This window comes from Pleurodeles waltl, chromosome 9 (assembly GCF_031143425.1).
Source record: "Pleurodeles waltl isolate 20211129_DDA chromosome 9, aPleWal1.hap1.20221129, whole genome shotgun sequence".
Classification (NCBI taxonomy): Eukaryota; Metazoa; Chordata; class Amphibia; order Caudata; family Salamandridae; genus Pleurodeles; species Pleurodeles waltl.
The window spans coordinates 873249324-873261580 of NC_090448.1; the positions used below are offsets into that span (position 1 = coordinate 873249324).

General features: G+C 48.2%; 1 protein-coding gene across 5 annotated transcripts in view; it reads right to left on the reverse strand.

Moving 5' to 3' along the window:
- DGLUCY (D-glutamate cyclase) overlaps nucleotides 1-12257 on the reverse strand; it is a 396105-nt gene that overhangs the window by 125945 nt on the left and 257903 nt on the right. For all 5 annotated transcript variants that reach the window (XM_069208180.1, XM_069208181.1, XM_069208179.1 and 2 more), the window contains one exon: nucleotides 11998-12151. In XM_069208180.1, the coding sequence (XP_069064281.1) occupies nucleotides 11998-12151 (154 nt within the window). The remainder of the gene's footprint in view (nucleotides 1-11997; nucleotides 12152-12257) is intronic.

Consider the following 12257-nt stretch of genomic DNA (forward strand, 5'->3'; position numbering starts at 1 on the left):
CCTCTTTAATCAATTTAGAGCTACTCCCTGTTTCAGCTTTTTGCTTTCTCCCTTTGTGATGCATTTTTGGTTAATAAGTCCAGTGCTCTGACCTGTTGTAAGTATTGTGGGCTTTTAACCACGCTCCACTATCTCTCGTTCGTGGGCTTGCCATTCAAAAATCCTTTATCATTGGTAAGTGCTTTAGGTTTGTCCCTCCTTGGGGCAGTTTTGTTGCCGCCTTGGCCATCGACCCTGATACATATATAATTGCATGTTTGCTGATACTTTTTGTAGTGTTGGGGGCCCTAGGCCCTCATGCTACCAAATAAGGAGACGCTGACACAGTAGCATGGTCGTTAGAACTGGCCATGGACACGTGCGCCCAGCCCTTTTTATTGGCAGGGTCACCTGACTGGTGACGCTTGTGTTGGGTGGGTGTGGGGTGTGCATGTAAGACCAGCCCTCAGCCGAGTGGCTGGTATAAACACTAGAATGTGTCCAGCAGGACAATACATCCCTCCCAAACTTTATTGAGGAACGAAACAACAAAGTTCAACCTGTAGGAGAGAAACAAAGACACAAATTATATACAGAGTCTATTCATGCGGTCTCCCTGAGCTGCGGCATGGAACAGGTGCAGCTGGGCACTCGGCATCACAGCACACCTCTGTTGTTTCACCAGACTGCGCTGGACACGAACAGCAGTGCAGATGGCATCTGGATACTTCAGTCGCTTGTCCACGACCTCACAGTTCGCTGGGGATTGTCGGTCTGGTCCCGCTTGGGCTCACGTTGTCAAAGTCTAGGTACAACTTCTGATGCGGGTGCATCTGGGGCAGTGGTGAGTCCACTGTACACAGTTCTGGACGGCATTCCGGCTCTGGAGATTGTCCACCTCCTAAGACTGCAGATGACGTGACGGCATGCTGCACCTGGGAGTCCAACAACAGAGCAGCAGCAGTCTTCCCTCTCGTGCTGGAACTCCATCGAACAGAAGTCTCCTTGAGGCCCTTTGGCGGGCTGCCACAGGACTGTGTGGACTGTGCCGGCCTATCACATGTCCAGCAAAGGCATTTCAGAGGAACAGCCTACAGGACCACATCCTAATCTTGCATGGAGCCACAAGGGTGGTTGATGCAGGGTCAGCTTGCTCGAGCCATCAGGATTCAGGTGCTCTGGCCAGAGTGCAAAATCTTTGGGTGACCAGTCTCTGTATATGAGACGTCCGTGTTTCCCGATGCCTATCGTGGAGCTGCCTCAGACGCATTCTCTTGCAGCGGGATTTCTCTACCACCAGAATTCGTTGGAAGCCCTTGCCCCTGGATTGCAAAGGGACTGCGTGAGCTGTGCGACCGTAGGCCGCGCCAAAGGAGTTGCTCTGAACTCCCAACAGGGCCACGTCCAAGTCTTGTGCAACCCCAAGGGTGGATGGTCCAAATGGTCTGGTCTGCTCTCACCGGCAGGGGTCGGGTTCACGGGGCTCATGGCAGTTGTTCAGGTGGTAAGTTTCCACGTTACCAGATATGCCTGGTCAGCGTCGGTTCTTGTTGCTGACTCTAGCTCCACTCAGGTGGTGCTGTGCTCCTTCGGTGGTTGGGCGATGCACCTCATCATGATGATGATCCATTTTTATCCTTCTGCAGATCAAACAGGTGGCGGCGTCTTCGTCAGTGGACGGATCACTTGATGGACGTCATTGCCACTGGCGGGGTCTTGCGTGGCCTCTGCAGTTCGCGACAGGGATGCCATTGCAGCCAAGCAGCCGGTGACAAGTGGCAGGACGGTCGTACTGAGAAGCGTGGGGGTCCACCCGCGTAGCTGTCTTCAGTGACATCTGCTCACCCCAGTGGCTGGCTTGGGCTGATGGATACCTTCTCATCTGCTGGCACGAGTCCTCAGTTGTGTCACTCTACTTCCTTCCGCTTGCATACCTGTGATGGAGTCGATCTGTGGTGGGACCGGTCTGTCACACTCCTCTCTTCTTCTAGTCATTTCTTGTTGTGGCATCGTGCCACGCACTCTTCTCCTTTTCCTCCTTGGTGTGGCATTGTGCCACAGGTCGCATGTTGCGTCACATGGACCTTCCACTGCACCTCTGTCGGTGCATTCTTCCTCTTCGTACTCGATGTGGCATTGTGCCACAGGTCACATGCTGCGTCACATGGACCTATCACTGCACCTCAGCCGGTGCATCTTGCTTGGTCGCAGCCTCTCGCAGACTGGGTCCTGCGGGTAGGACTTGATCCACTCACCCATATGACCTCTTGCAGGTCTGGTCCATTCCCGGATCCTCTTGGTGGACCGCTCCTTGGCAGGAGGGTCACCGTTCTCTTCCTCCATCTCGTCACTCGAGGGCGCCACTCTTGCGCCTCGAGGCTGCGCTGTTGCGGCGCTCACTCCTGCCTCCATCTGCTTGGCAGGGTCGGTCAGTTCTGGTGACCTGCTCACTGAACGGCCAACAGTGGCCATCTTATGTTGCTCTGTGGCCAGCTGGCATGGCTTCTTGTCCTGTGCATTGTGTCACGCTCTTGGGTACTCTCTCCAACTTCTCTGGCTTCTGCCTGTGTCGTCACGTTCTCTGGTGCAGCACTCTGCACACCTGTGACATAGTCTCTTTTACTTCTGGGTGTCTTTTGTTGACACCTGGCATGTCCCTCTCTCATCTTGCGGTGATGCCCATATTGGCAGTGCTGCGGGCCGCTCTGTGGCCTATGGTGGTTCGCCAGCACCTACCACTTCCCCATGCACCAGCAGGGCTGGGACTGCGATGGCCTTCCTCTCCCTCCTAGCACAACATTGAAGTTGTGACTTGCGGCCACGTGGGATAAGACCCACTCGTCGCCATTGTTGTGTTGGGGGCCCTAGGCCCTCATGCTACCAAATACGGAGACGCAGACACAGTAGCATGGTCATTAGAACTGGCCATGGGCACGTGCGCCCAGCCCTTTTTATTGGCAGGGTCACCTGACTGGTGACGCCTGTGGTGGGTGGGTGTGGGGTGTGTATGTAAGACCAGCCCTCAGCCGAATGGCTGGTATAAACACAAGACGTGTCCAGCAGGACACTACACGTTTGACTGCCGACAAACTTCTTTTTCCTTTTGTGTCTCTCCTTCCCACTCGTGCTCATGGCAGCAGTGGTGCTTTGAATCGGCTCGCTTATGTCAACTGTTTTACTTTTCATTTTCAATTTATGCAGCAAGGAGGAATTTACAGTGTTAACCGCTCTAACTCGAGCAAACTCGAGACCCATTGCATTGCAAATGTCGTCTCTTCATCCACCTGTCTCATGTGTCTTTTGCTTGCAGTAAACGCTTGAGGCAGAAAAATAAGTGCTGGCCCTCAAAAGTAAGTGCCGGTGCCCCACACCGGAAACCACCTGCTTAAATTAAGCACTAATTAACGAACTCCAACGCCGACTACATTACCACATGTCCCGCAACTCTACCATGTGAGATGCTCTTGGGTGTACGGAACCCTTGCCTGGATCGCCGTTACGGCCAGATATTACTGTCGGAACCGCATCCAGGGGTGTCCCGTCTCAATTCCAGCACTGGTGTAAATGGAGACAACCATTATCTTTCCAAGGAGGGGGGTCTGGCCCTGGCCTTACGGTCACCCAGCACCCGTGCAAGGTAGCAAAGCCTCTCCGAACAGACTATGTGCAAAGGTGAGCTGGAGAGTCCCCCATAACCCTCTGGATACAGCACTGCAGGGCTGCAGACCCCGACCCTACTTGTCCATTGCTCCCTTAACTGCCTGTGCTTCTCTCCGTGATTATGCAGATACCCCTCATGGACACTGCTGCCGCCGTCCAAGCTCTTTGGCCACTGGCTGGAGATGAATACTGCCGGGATGGCGTCCATGGCATTACATCCCAAATCCAAGTACTGATCTAGTGGATCAGTTACTGAGAATGGCACCCAAGTTCTAATCTCAGCTTCAACACATGCCAAAAATAATGATGATTCTAGAAAAATCGCGTTGCGTGAATGTACCTCAAGCTCGACCTGCACTTCTGCATATTCAACCGTTTTTCTACTTAGGAATCACACGTGGATACGGTATGGATGCTGCTAGTGTTACTGTTAAGAGTTGGACAAGCGAACTTAAAGGTTACATAATGTTGCTGCACAGTGTTGTAGCGGTTGCATTAGTGGATTCACTGGTGTGAGTTCAACTGATCAACAGAGGGTTTATGAGCGTTAATGGACGTCTGTGTGGATTTATGTATCTGCGTGTTCTATGATTGGACCTAGTGCCTAATTTGAGCCGAAGGTTTCTGGTGCTCGGCAAAGGCACTTAATTGTCAACACCGGCACTTATGTCAATCTGCCACATGGTGGTGCTGTTTGTCTAATTTAGAGCGAACACAACAATAGTGGTTCATTAATTCAATGGACATTGAAATAGTCAGTATTGTCACACTTGTACAAGAGTGAGGGTTAGTAGTTGTGTTTTTACCGTAATTGGCAGAGCTGATTGCGGTAATGGGCGGTGCATGCGGAAGTAGCCTCCTGACAGGGGGTTTGGCACTTATGTTTTTTTACAAAGCATTGATTGGGAGCTCGGGGTTTGCTGTCACCTGATGACGCTGGCTTGCATTCTGGCATGTGTGATCTGATGAACATCAGGGCATTGACTGGCTTATGGTGGCTACCCAGAGCACATCAGATCAATGACTGTCCCTTGGGGGACATCTGTAACACATGACATTTCCATACGAGAGGGTATAATTCATCATTTGCTGTTTAGTTAGAAATGTCTTCAAAAATTCGAATCCAAATGTATCCTAAGGTCTTCAAAGTAACATCCTCGTCCATTTCAACGAATTAGGCTCTATGTCAACATTTTCTTCATCCAATATATTTCATGATGATCATCCCTTCTTCATCGGCTACTGGACATGGTTTGGACCACAAGTTGCTTAGTTTACACTGTTAGAATAACGTCAAAACGTAAGTATTAACGCATCGGAACCATGCACTGGCAAAAGCAACAGGTCTATGTATATGATGTTAATGCATACAGTGTTAGGATATCAGTGAGGAAAACGAGGAGGAGACAATCAGAGCTCACAGAAAGGACTACAGCTATACAGAAGCCCCTCATGTCTTTTAAAGCAAGCACTGGCGTTGAAGGGGGAGGGTATAACTAAACAACCAATAGCAGCAGGCGAGAGATGAATGTATCACTAGTTCAAACGAAGACACAATTGACAGTCTCAAGCCAATGGGAAAAAAAACTGAAGACAGCCAAACGTTGGACCCAAAGCCCAGTCAATGTATATTGTTAGCAACAGGTCTGTGACAGCTGGGCTGTCAAAACCTGGAGCTAAAAATCGTAAAAAAGGTTCAGTTATCCTTCTAATACCCCCATATGTCATACATAATCACTCCCATAAGCATACACCTCAGTTCATGCCTTCTAGAACTCCATATTGACCAAGGAATCCTGTGTGCGCACAGCAGACACCAAACAGTTATGAAAAGATGCCATTTTGAATTTACCATTTGGTTGACGCAACCTTCCTCTCATTTGGAAAACTTGGCTGTCCTCAACTCTGTATTTTTAACTACAATAAATATGAAGGAAAGAGTTCGCCAGTGAGACATGCTTTTTTTAATCTTCAGGAAAAACATTAAAGACCCCGAATTTCATCAAGCTGGAATCCACAACAGAGCACTGGACTGGGTTTACTTCCTTTCTCACTGGAAGAACCCAGAGTCCGCCTCCCCCATTCCGCTCGGAGGCCACCAAAATCATCTGCGGCGTGCCCCAGGGTTCGTCCCTCAGCCTGACCCTCTTCAACGTCTACATGGCCCGCCCGCTAACATAGCCCGATCCCACAACCTCAACATCATCTCATATGCCAACGACACCCAGCTGATCCTCTCCCTCACCAAGGACTCCGCCAAAACCTACCTCCACGAAGGAATGAAGATCATCGCTGAATGGATGAAGAGCAGCTGCCTCAAACTCAATTCCGACAAGACGGAAGTCCTTATCTTCGGCTCCACCCCCTCCGCATGGAATGACTCCTGGTGGCCTGCCACTCTCAGAACCGCTCTCCCACCGGCCACGCACGCAACCTAGGATTCATCTTGGACCCCTCACTATCCATGACCCAGCAAGTCAACGCCATCTCCTCTTCCTGCTTCAACACCCTCTGCATGCTCCGAAAGATCTACAAATGGATACCCACTGAAACCAGAAGAACAATCACCCACGCCCTCGTAAGCAGCAAACTGGACTATGGCAATGCCCTCTATGCAGGAACCGTGGGCAAACTCCAGAAGAGGCTGCAATGCATCCAGAACGCCTGTGCACACCTCATCCTGGACATCCCCCACCATTGCCACATCACAGACCACCTGAAAGGCCTGCACTGGCTCCCAGTCAACAGGAGAATCACCTTCAAACTCCTCACCCACGCTCACAAAGTACTGCACAACACCGGACCAGAATACCTCAACAAACGACTCTCCTTCTACACCCCGACACAGCATCTTTGCTCCGTTGACCTCGCCCTCGCAACCGTCCCACGCATCCGCAGAACTACAACCGGCGGTAGATAATTTTCACACCTCGCCGCCAAAACGTGGAACACTTTTCCCACCCACCTGTGCCAGACCAAAGACCTCCTTACCTTCAGGAAACTTCTCAAGACCTGGCTGTTCGAGCAGTAGCAGCATCTCCCCCCCCCCTCCTCCTCAGCACCTTGAGACCCTCACAGGTGAGTAGTTCGCTTTACAAATTCCCTGATTGATTGATCAAGTCCTACTCAAAGTATCCTACTGAACTAATTTACCTAACGACATTTCCTTTGTGATAACGTTCTTTTCAATTTTTCTCCCACTGGAGGCATTGTACTGCTTCCAGTATTTGAAAAATAATCTTGTCGTTGTGATGAATGTGTGTTATAAAATGACTCATTACTGATTTTAGATTTCTGGCAAGAATTGTGATTCCCCCTTTTGTAGTGGATACAAATTCTTGTCACTTTCCAACACTGCTAAGGCCTGCTCAAATTAATGAAGATTTTAAAACATGCCCCCTTTTGAACGCATGCATCTATTAGTACAAATCCAAGTTAATCACATTCTGATGATAAACATCCAACAGGCAAATGGCCAACTGCAGAAGCTGAGGACTTTCAACCTTCATAGCCATGAGTCACTTGTGATGCGCCTGGATGCTTATGAAGGTCTCAGATGCTTGGACCTGAATCTCAATGCCCAAACAAACACGAAACAACTTTCTCAAGCAGTGCCCAGTTGTGTCCTTTGGGTAAAAGATGAAGTGTGACAAATGATTCTGTGTATTACATACTCGCTAATCTAGGCCAGCACAGTTTCAGCTCCATTGTCTGATGCAGCTGAGCACTGTTAAAGGACGACTATAGTCAGGAATACAAGTACTACACTGACAAGAGGTTTGAGTTTCTTCTATTCTTTCCACAAGCTAGTGAACTCTAATAATCAGATAATCTTCAATCTTGATCACTTCACTGAGACCTCAATAGACCACACAGAGGAGCAAGTCCAACGATATTTGCCTCAGAGCTAGGATGGTACCACCAGACTAGCCCAAATGTTTCTGGCTACTCTCAGTGACTCTCAGGTCTAGTGTTTTGTTCACTTCGGCCTTGCCGCAGCTCTGTACCTTGCCCTGACCTTTACAAGAGGTGTTCAGTATGATTTTCACAGGTGCAGATCAGAGTCAGTTCAAGTGTCATTGAGAAGAGATGGGCTAAGCACCTCTGCACTCCTCTCTTCTCTTCCCGTTGAAGACGTGTCGGATTAGGAGAGGCAATACTTGAGTCCTTTGCACCCTCCCTTCCCTGTCCCTGCAACAGACCATGGAAGGGTGCGCCGTCCTTCTCATCCTGGTCAGAGGCCACAACTTTTTCTACTCTCCTACTATAAACCTGGGGTAATTCACATGGCTTGAATGTCTCCAAAGTAGCTGATCCTTTTAGGATCAGTGGCTCGTCGGCTTGAGGGTCAGGAAGCTTCTGATGCTTCTTGTCACAAGTAAGCCGTGCTCTCTACTCATACTACTTCTTCAGGCACTCCCGGCTTCCCGAAGGTTGTCATAGGTAGGGAATCTCAGATTGCCTGCCAAACCCTGCTTCAATAAAGTGAGAGGGGCATTAGTTTAATAGCCAGAAAGGTTCAACTATAGGCTGAATTTCAATTATTTCTGTGGAACAAAGTGAAAAGGACAGGATGATGTACATCCTCTTCATGGGGTGCTTCACAGCACACTTCATGCTCCTCAGTGGAGTGTTAGCTTCACCATCCAAAGTTGTTAAAGCTCCACTGACTGCTCTCTATTCAAGTTCTGTCTTAGAGGTCTCCTCATCCTGACCTTCTACCAGCTGAGCAGTCTGTCTGCTACTTAAAGAGGCTGTTTTCCAGTAAGCAGTGCATGTTGAGAGCATTCCTTAAGCATCACCACTCATTCTCCTATGCGCGGCTGCATCTCTGCAGTGGGCTGGTCACGGCCATGAACGCTCAGGAATCCCAGAGAGCTATAACTATCCACATATCCACACATTCTCTCTGCATAAAATGCTCAGTTTTAGGTGATACTCTTGAATGAACCACGTGATCTGTCTACACAAACCTATAATTCTTTCTTCGGAATACCGGCCAGATGTCTTCAATATGGAAAAGCAGGTTGGATATTTAGCTGTGCCGTTGGTAATGTCAGAACTTGCAGAACTTGGTAAATTAATTCTATGTGGCCATTGGCCTATAATTAAAGCATCTGTGCCTGGTCCTGGTCTGTGCATTCTCACCCCCTGCAAACGTCTAGCTAAAGAGCCCATTATCCAGGAGTTATCTACAGACGGGACGTCCGGGAACTGCTGTGGCTATATATTTGTATTGTTCTGTAAAATACGTAAAGAGCATACAATGCATAACTTGGACTCGGTCACAGGCAGAACAGAGTAGATCATCAACAAAGCACATCAGCAAAATGTAAACATCATCTTCCACGTTCAGTCTAACGAACACATTTCCATCAAATCCACCAGAGCAGAGCAGACAGTCCATCAAACACTACAGCGTTAGTGTGAAGGGTACATCATGCATCATAATCAGAGCAAGATATTGTGCGAGCATCAGACTCATCATTCTGTAATTGCATTGGATAAGTTCTCAGTGGAGCCCATATATATGTCTCTGGGTCTAGACTGTATGGGTTGCATGTTCCAAATAATTCTGATTCAGTGTTACAGACAGCAGCATGTCTGAGCCAGCTTTTTTGCATAGGTAGAGGGCCCCTCGTCCAACGTAGGGCTATCTCCCTTTTAAACAATAACAGTAGTATTGCCCAAAGCTGCCGTTTTGTAATGGCATATTTGCCATACAACTCAGCACTGCAACAACATCAATGGATGGAACTTCATAACTGACAGTGTGTAATACCTGAGTCATTACCACCATCCAGTACATGGCTACATTGCACCATGTCCATGCCCAGATGAAAGAAAACAGCCTGTGCTAACTTCTTGCTTGGTCAAATCTATGAGATTTGGCAAGGGGCTCATATAATCTATGTCATTTTAAAATAATGTATGTTTATTATTTGTGGGGTTTGTCTCAAATTGTGCACAGCAATTTGTTAATTTACGAATATCCAAGTTGTGGCTCCTCTGAGGATATTTCTGATGTTCTCTTGTGGACTACTCTACCCAGCTGGTTCAGCTGTGAGCTCTGACCCTTCTGATTTACTCTGTTTGCCAGACGATGACAGCTCTGAATGTCAAACCAACCAAATCCTATCTCAGATGCTCAAGAAAGATTGTTTCACAAGTAGGAGGCCTGACTGGTCGTCATGGATTATTATTATAATTCTTCTTCTCTGCTCTCGCTCTCTCTCTCTCTGATTTCTCTTCTGATGCTTGTCATGATTAAGTTGCTGAACTGAACTCCTTGGTTTTTCTCTCACGTTTACTAGCCTTTCTTTTTCTTGCTGTGCTTTTTTCCTAAAATTTAAATCTCTAGATGCTTAATCTCTACCAACTGTGAGGTGAATGAGGCACAGGGTAAAGGCAAAGGCTGTACATGTGGAGGGATCCTGCAATAAGGGGACTTGTAATGAGACCCCTAGTCTTAGCCTCTGGGGCTGCTTATCAGGCCTGCATGTCTAGCACTCTTGTTCGGAGCTCACCTTTATGAATAACAGCAGGTTTAAGGTTTCTAGAATTACTCACATTTGTCATCTCCTGTACAGTCAAGGCACATGCTCTAGCTCCTCCACGGTCTTTCACCCATAGTTTAACTAACCTCTGAATACAAAAGTACTAGACTTTATCATCGGAAGTCAGGAATCTTATCCACACAGCCAGTCCACCAATATAACCCATTTTGGCTGGGTGCTTAGACAGTCAGTGGTTACTAGGTAATGTCTGTGGTCTTCACTGTTGTAGTAAGGTGAAGGTATTATGTGGTATAAATGGGTAGTCTTCACATGGAATACCAATACATTACCCGGTAGTGGACCTCGGATTCACTCAGCAAACCCTAGCTCAGTCCTGGTAGCGTGGCAAAGAGCAGCCAGGCTACTTAGAGGAATATGTGTAAAGTATTTCCATTATCAACATGGACGATAAGTAAATGACATGACTCGACAGAAACCTGACACCAATTTAGAAACATAGATTAGATTTTAATTTTAATTTAGACACCAAAACGAACTTTATAGTTTTTGTACAATCGGAGTAGTGAATTTTTAAGTCTTTGGAAATACAGTACTTGGCAGATTTAAAGGTCTTCCATTGAAGTCAATGGGGAAAATAGCACTGTGCACTTGGGCACTTCTAGGGTGAGTTCAGGTGAACCCACAGGAACTTAACATGCTGCCGGGACCTAGAGCAAGAGTCAACAGTCAAACATTTGTTACCTTGCCCAGGGAGTCCGTTTGCAGGGGTGACTACGTTTTCCTTGGTGCTTAACGGTTCGCAATGACTGGTGTGTTTTTCACTCTGTGCAAAACTGGACTTGGGGGTGGACTCACACTCTACCCTTCGGATGTAGAGGTCTTTGGGGGACCAGGACCAGGGTTTAATGCTTGGATCTTCACCACCATATCCGGTGGCTCCGTAAGCAGAGGTAACTCCTATCTGTCAATCACCGGGTAGTCGTGCCAAAGCTGCTTTGCTGCTCCAGTCAAAGTCACCTCCTTCAAGCTGCAAACCCTCTAAGGGTGCCACCTGGGCACCTGCTTTCTAACCCTAAACATAAGCATCATGTTCAGGGTTGACAAGCACAGTGTTTGATACCAAACACAGTGGTATTTGGCTGGGCCATTGCAGAGCTGGGCATCTGAGCAATGGTCAGATGCCAGCCCATGTTATCCAATGGACCACTGGTTACTCGGGCCAGCATTGCAGTTTAAATGCCAGCACAAAGCATATGTGCTCCTGCACCTATTCCCTCACTCTTGAACAGTGCCCCCTGCCCCCTGGGCTATAGCTGGCCTACCTTAGGGGTGACTGACCTGTCCATAGGCAGTAACAGGGACTCTGCCTGCACCTGGTGTAGACGAAGTCTCACTCGAGCAGCAGGCTGCTCGTGCAGGCTGACAAGGCAGCTCTGCAGTCTCTCTTTTACTTGGGGTACTCATGGTGGCACAATCAGTGCTGCAGCCATGGTACCCCCTTTACCACCCTTGCCCTGTGTACACTGGATGCCATTTACTGGGGACTTACAGGGGTTGTAAGGTGCTTGCCAATTGGCCTATGTATTTCAACATACCATTTTAAGGGAAAGAGCATTGATACTGGGGGCCTGGTTAGCAGACCTCAGTACACTGACAGGTCAAAAAAACAGCATCTAGCAGTTGAAATGGGGGCAAAAAGTAGGGCATCTGCAAAGAAGCCCAGTTTGCTACAATTGTCATTTACCATTGGTATCCCAAGCAAGCTAGCTTTTTGTAGACTTGAGTCTTCCAAGGAAGCGAAATTGAGCAGCTTAAAAGAAGGTGCAGACAGAGTGCTTACCGTATGTCAGAGTCGCTACTCAGTGGTGGGCTCCTCCATTCCCCAGGGACACTTCGGTACAGCAAAGGCAATGGGCCACTGTTCGCATGGCAGAATTTTTCAAAGTCCTCCGCCAGGGATTTGTGGAGGATCACAATATTGGCCTGATTGAAACCTAAATGATTGCACGGATAGAAGAGTCCAGGTTAGTACTACAGCACAAAGTACACTATCATACCAACCTTTCTGATTAAGATATGTCATGCAAGGGAGAATTCCCC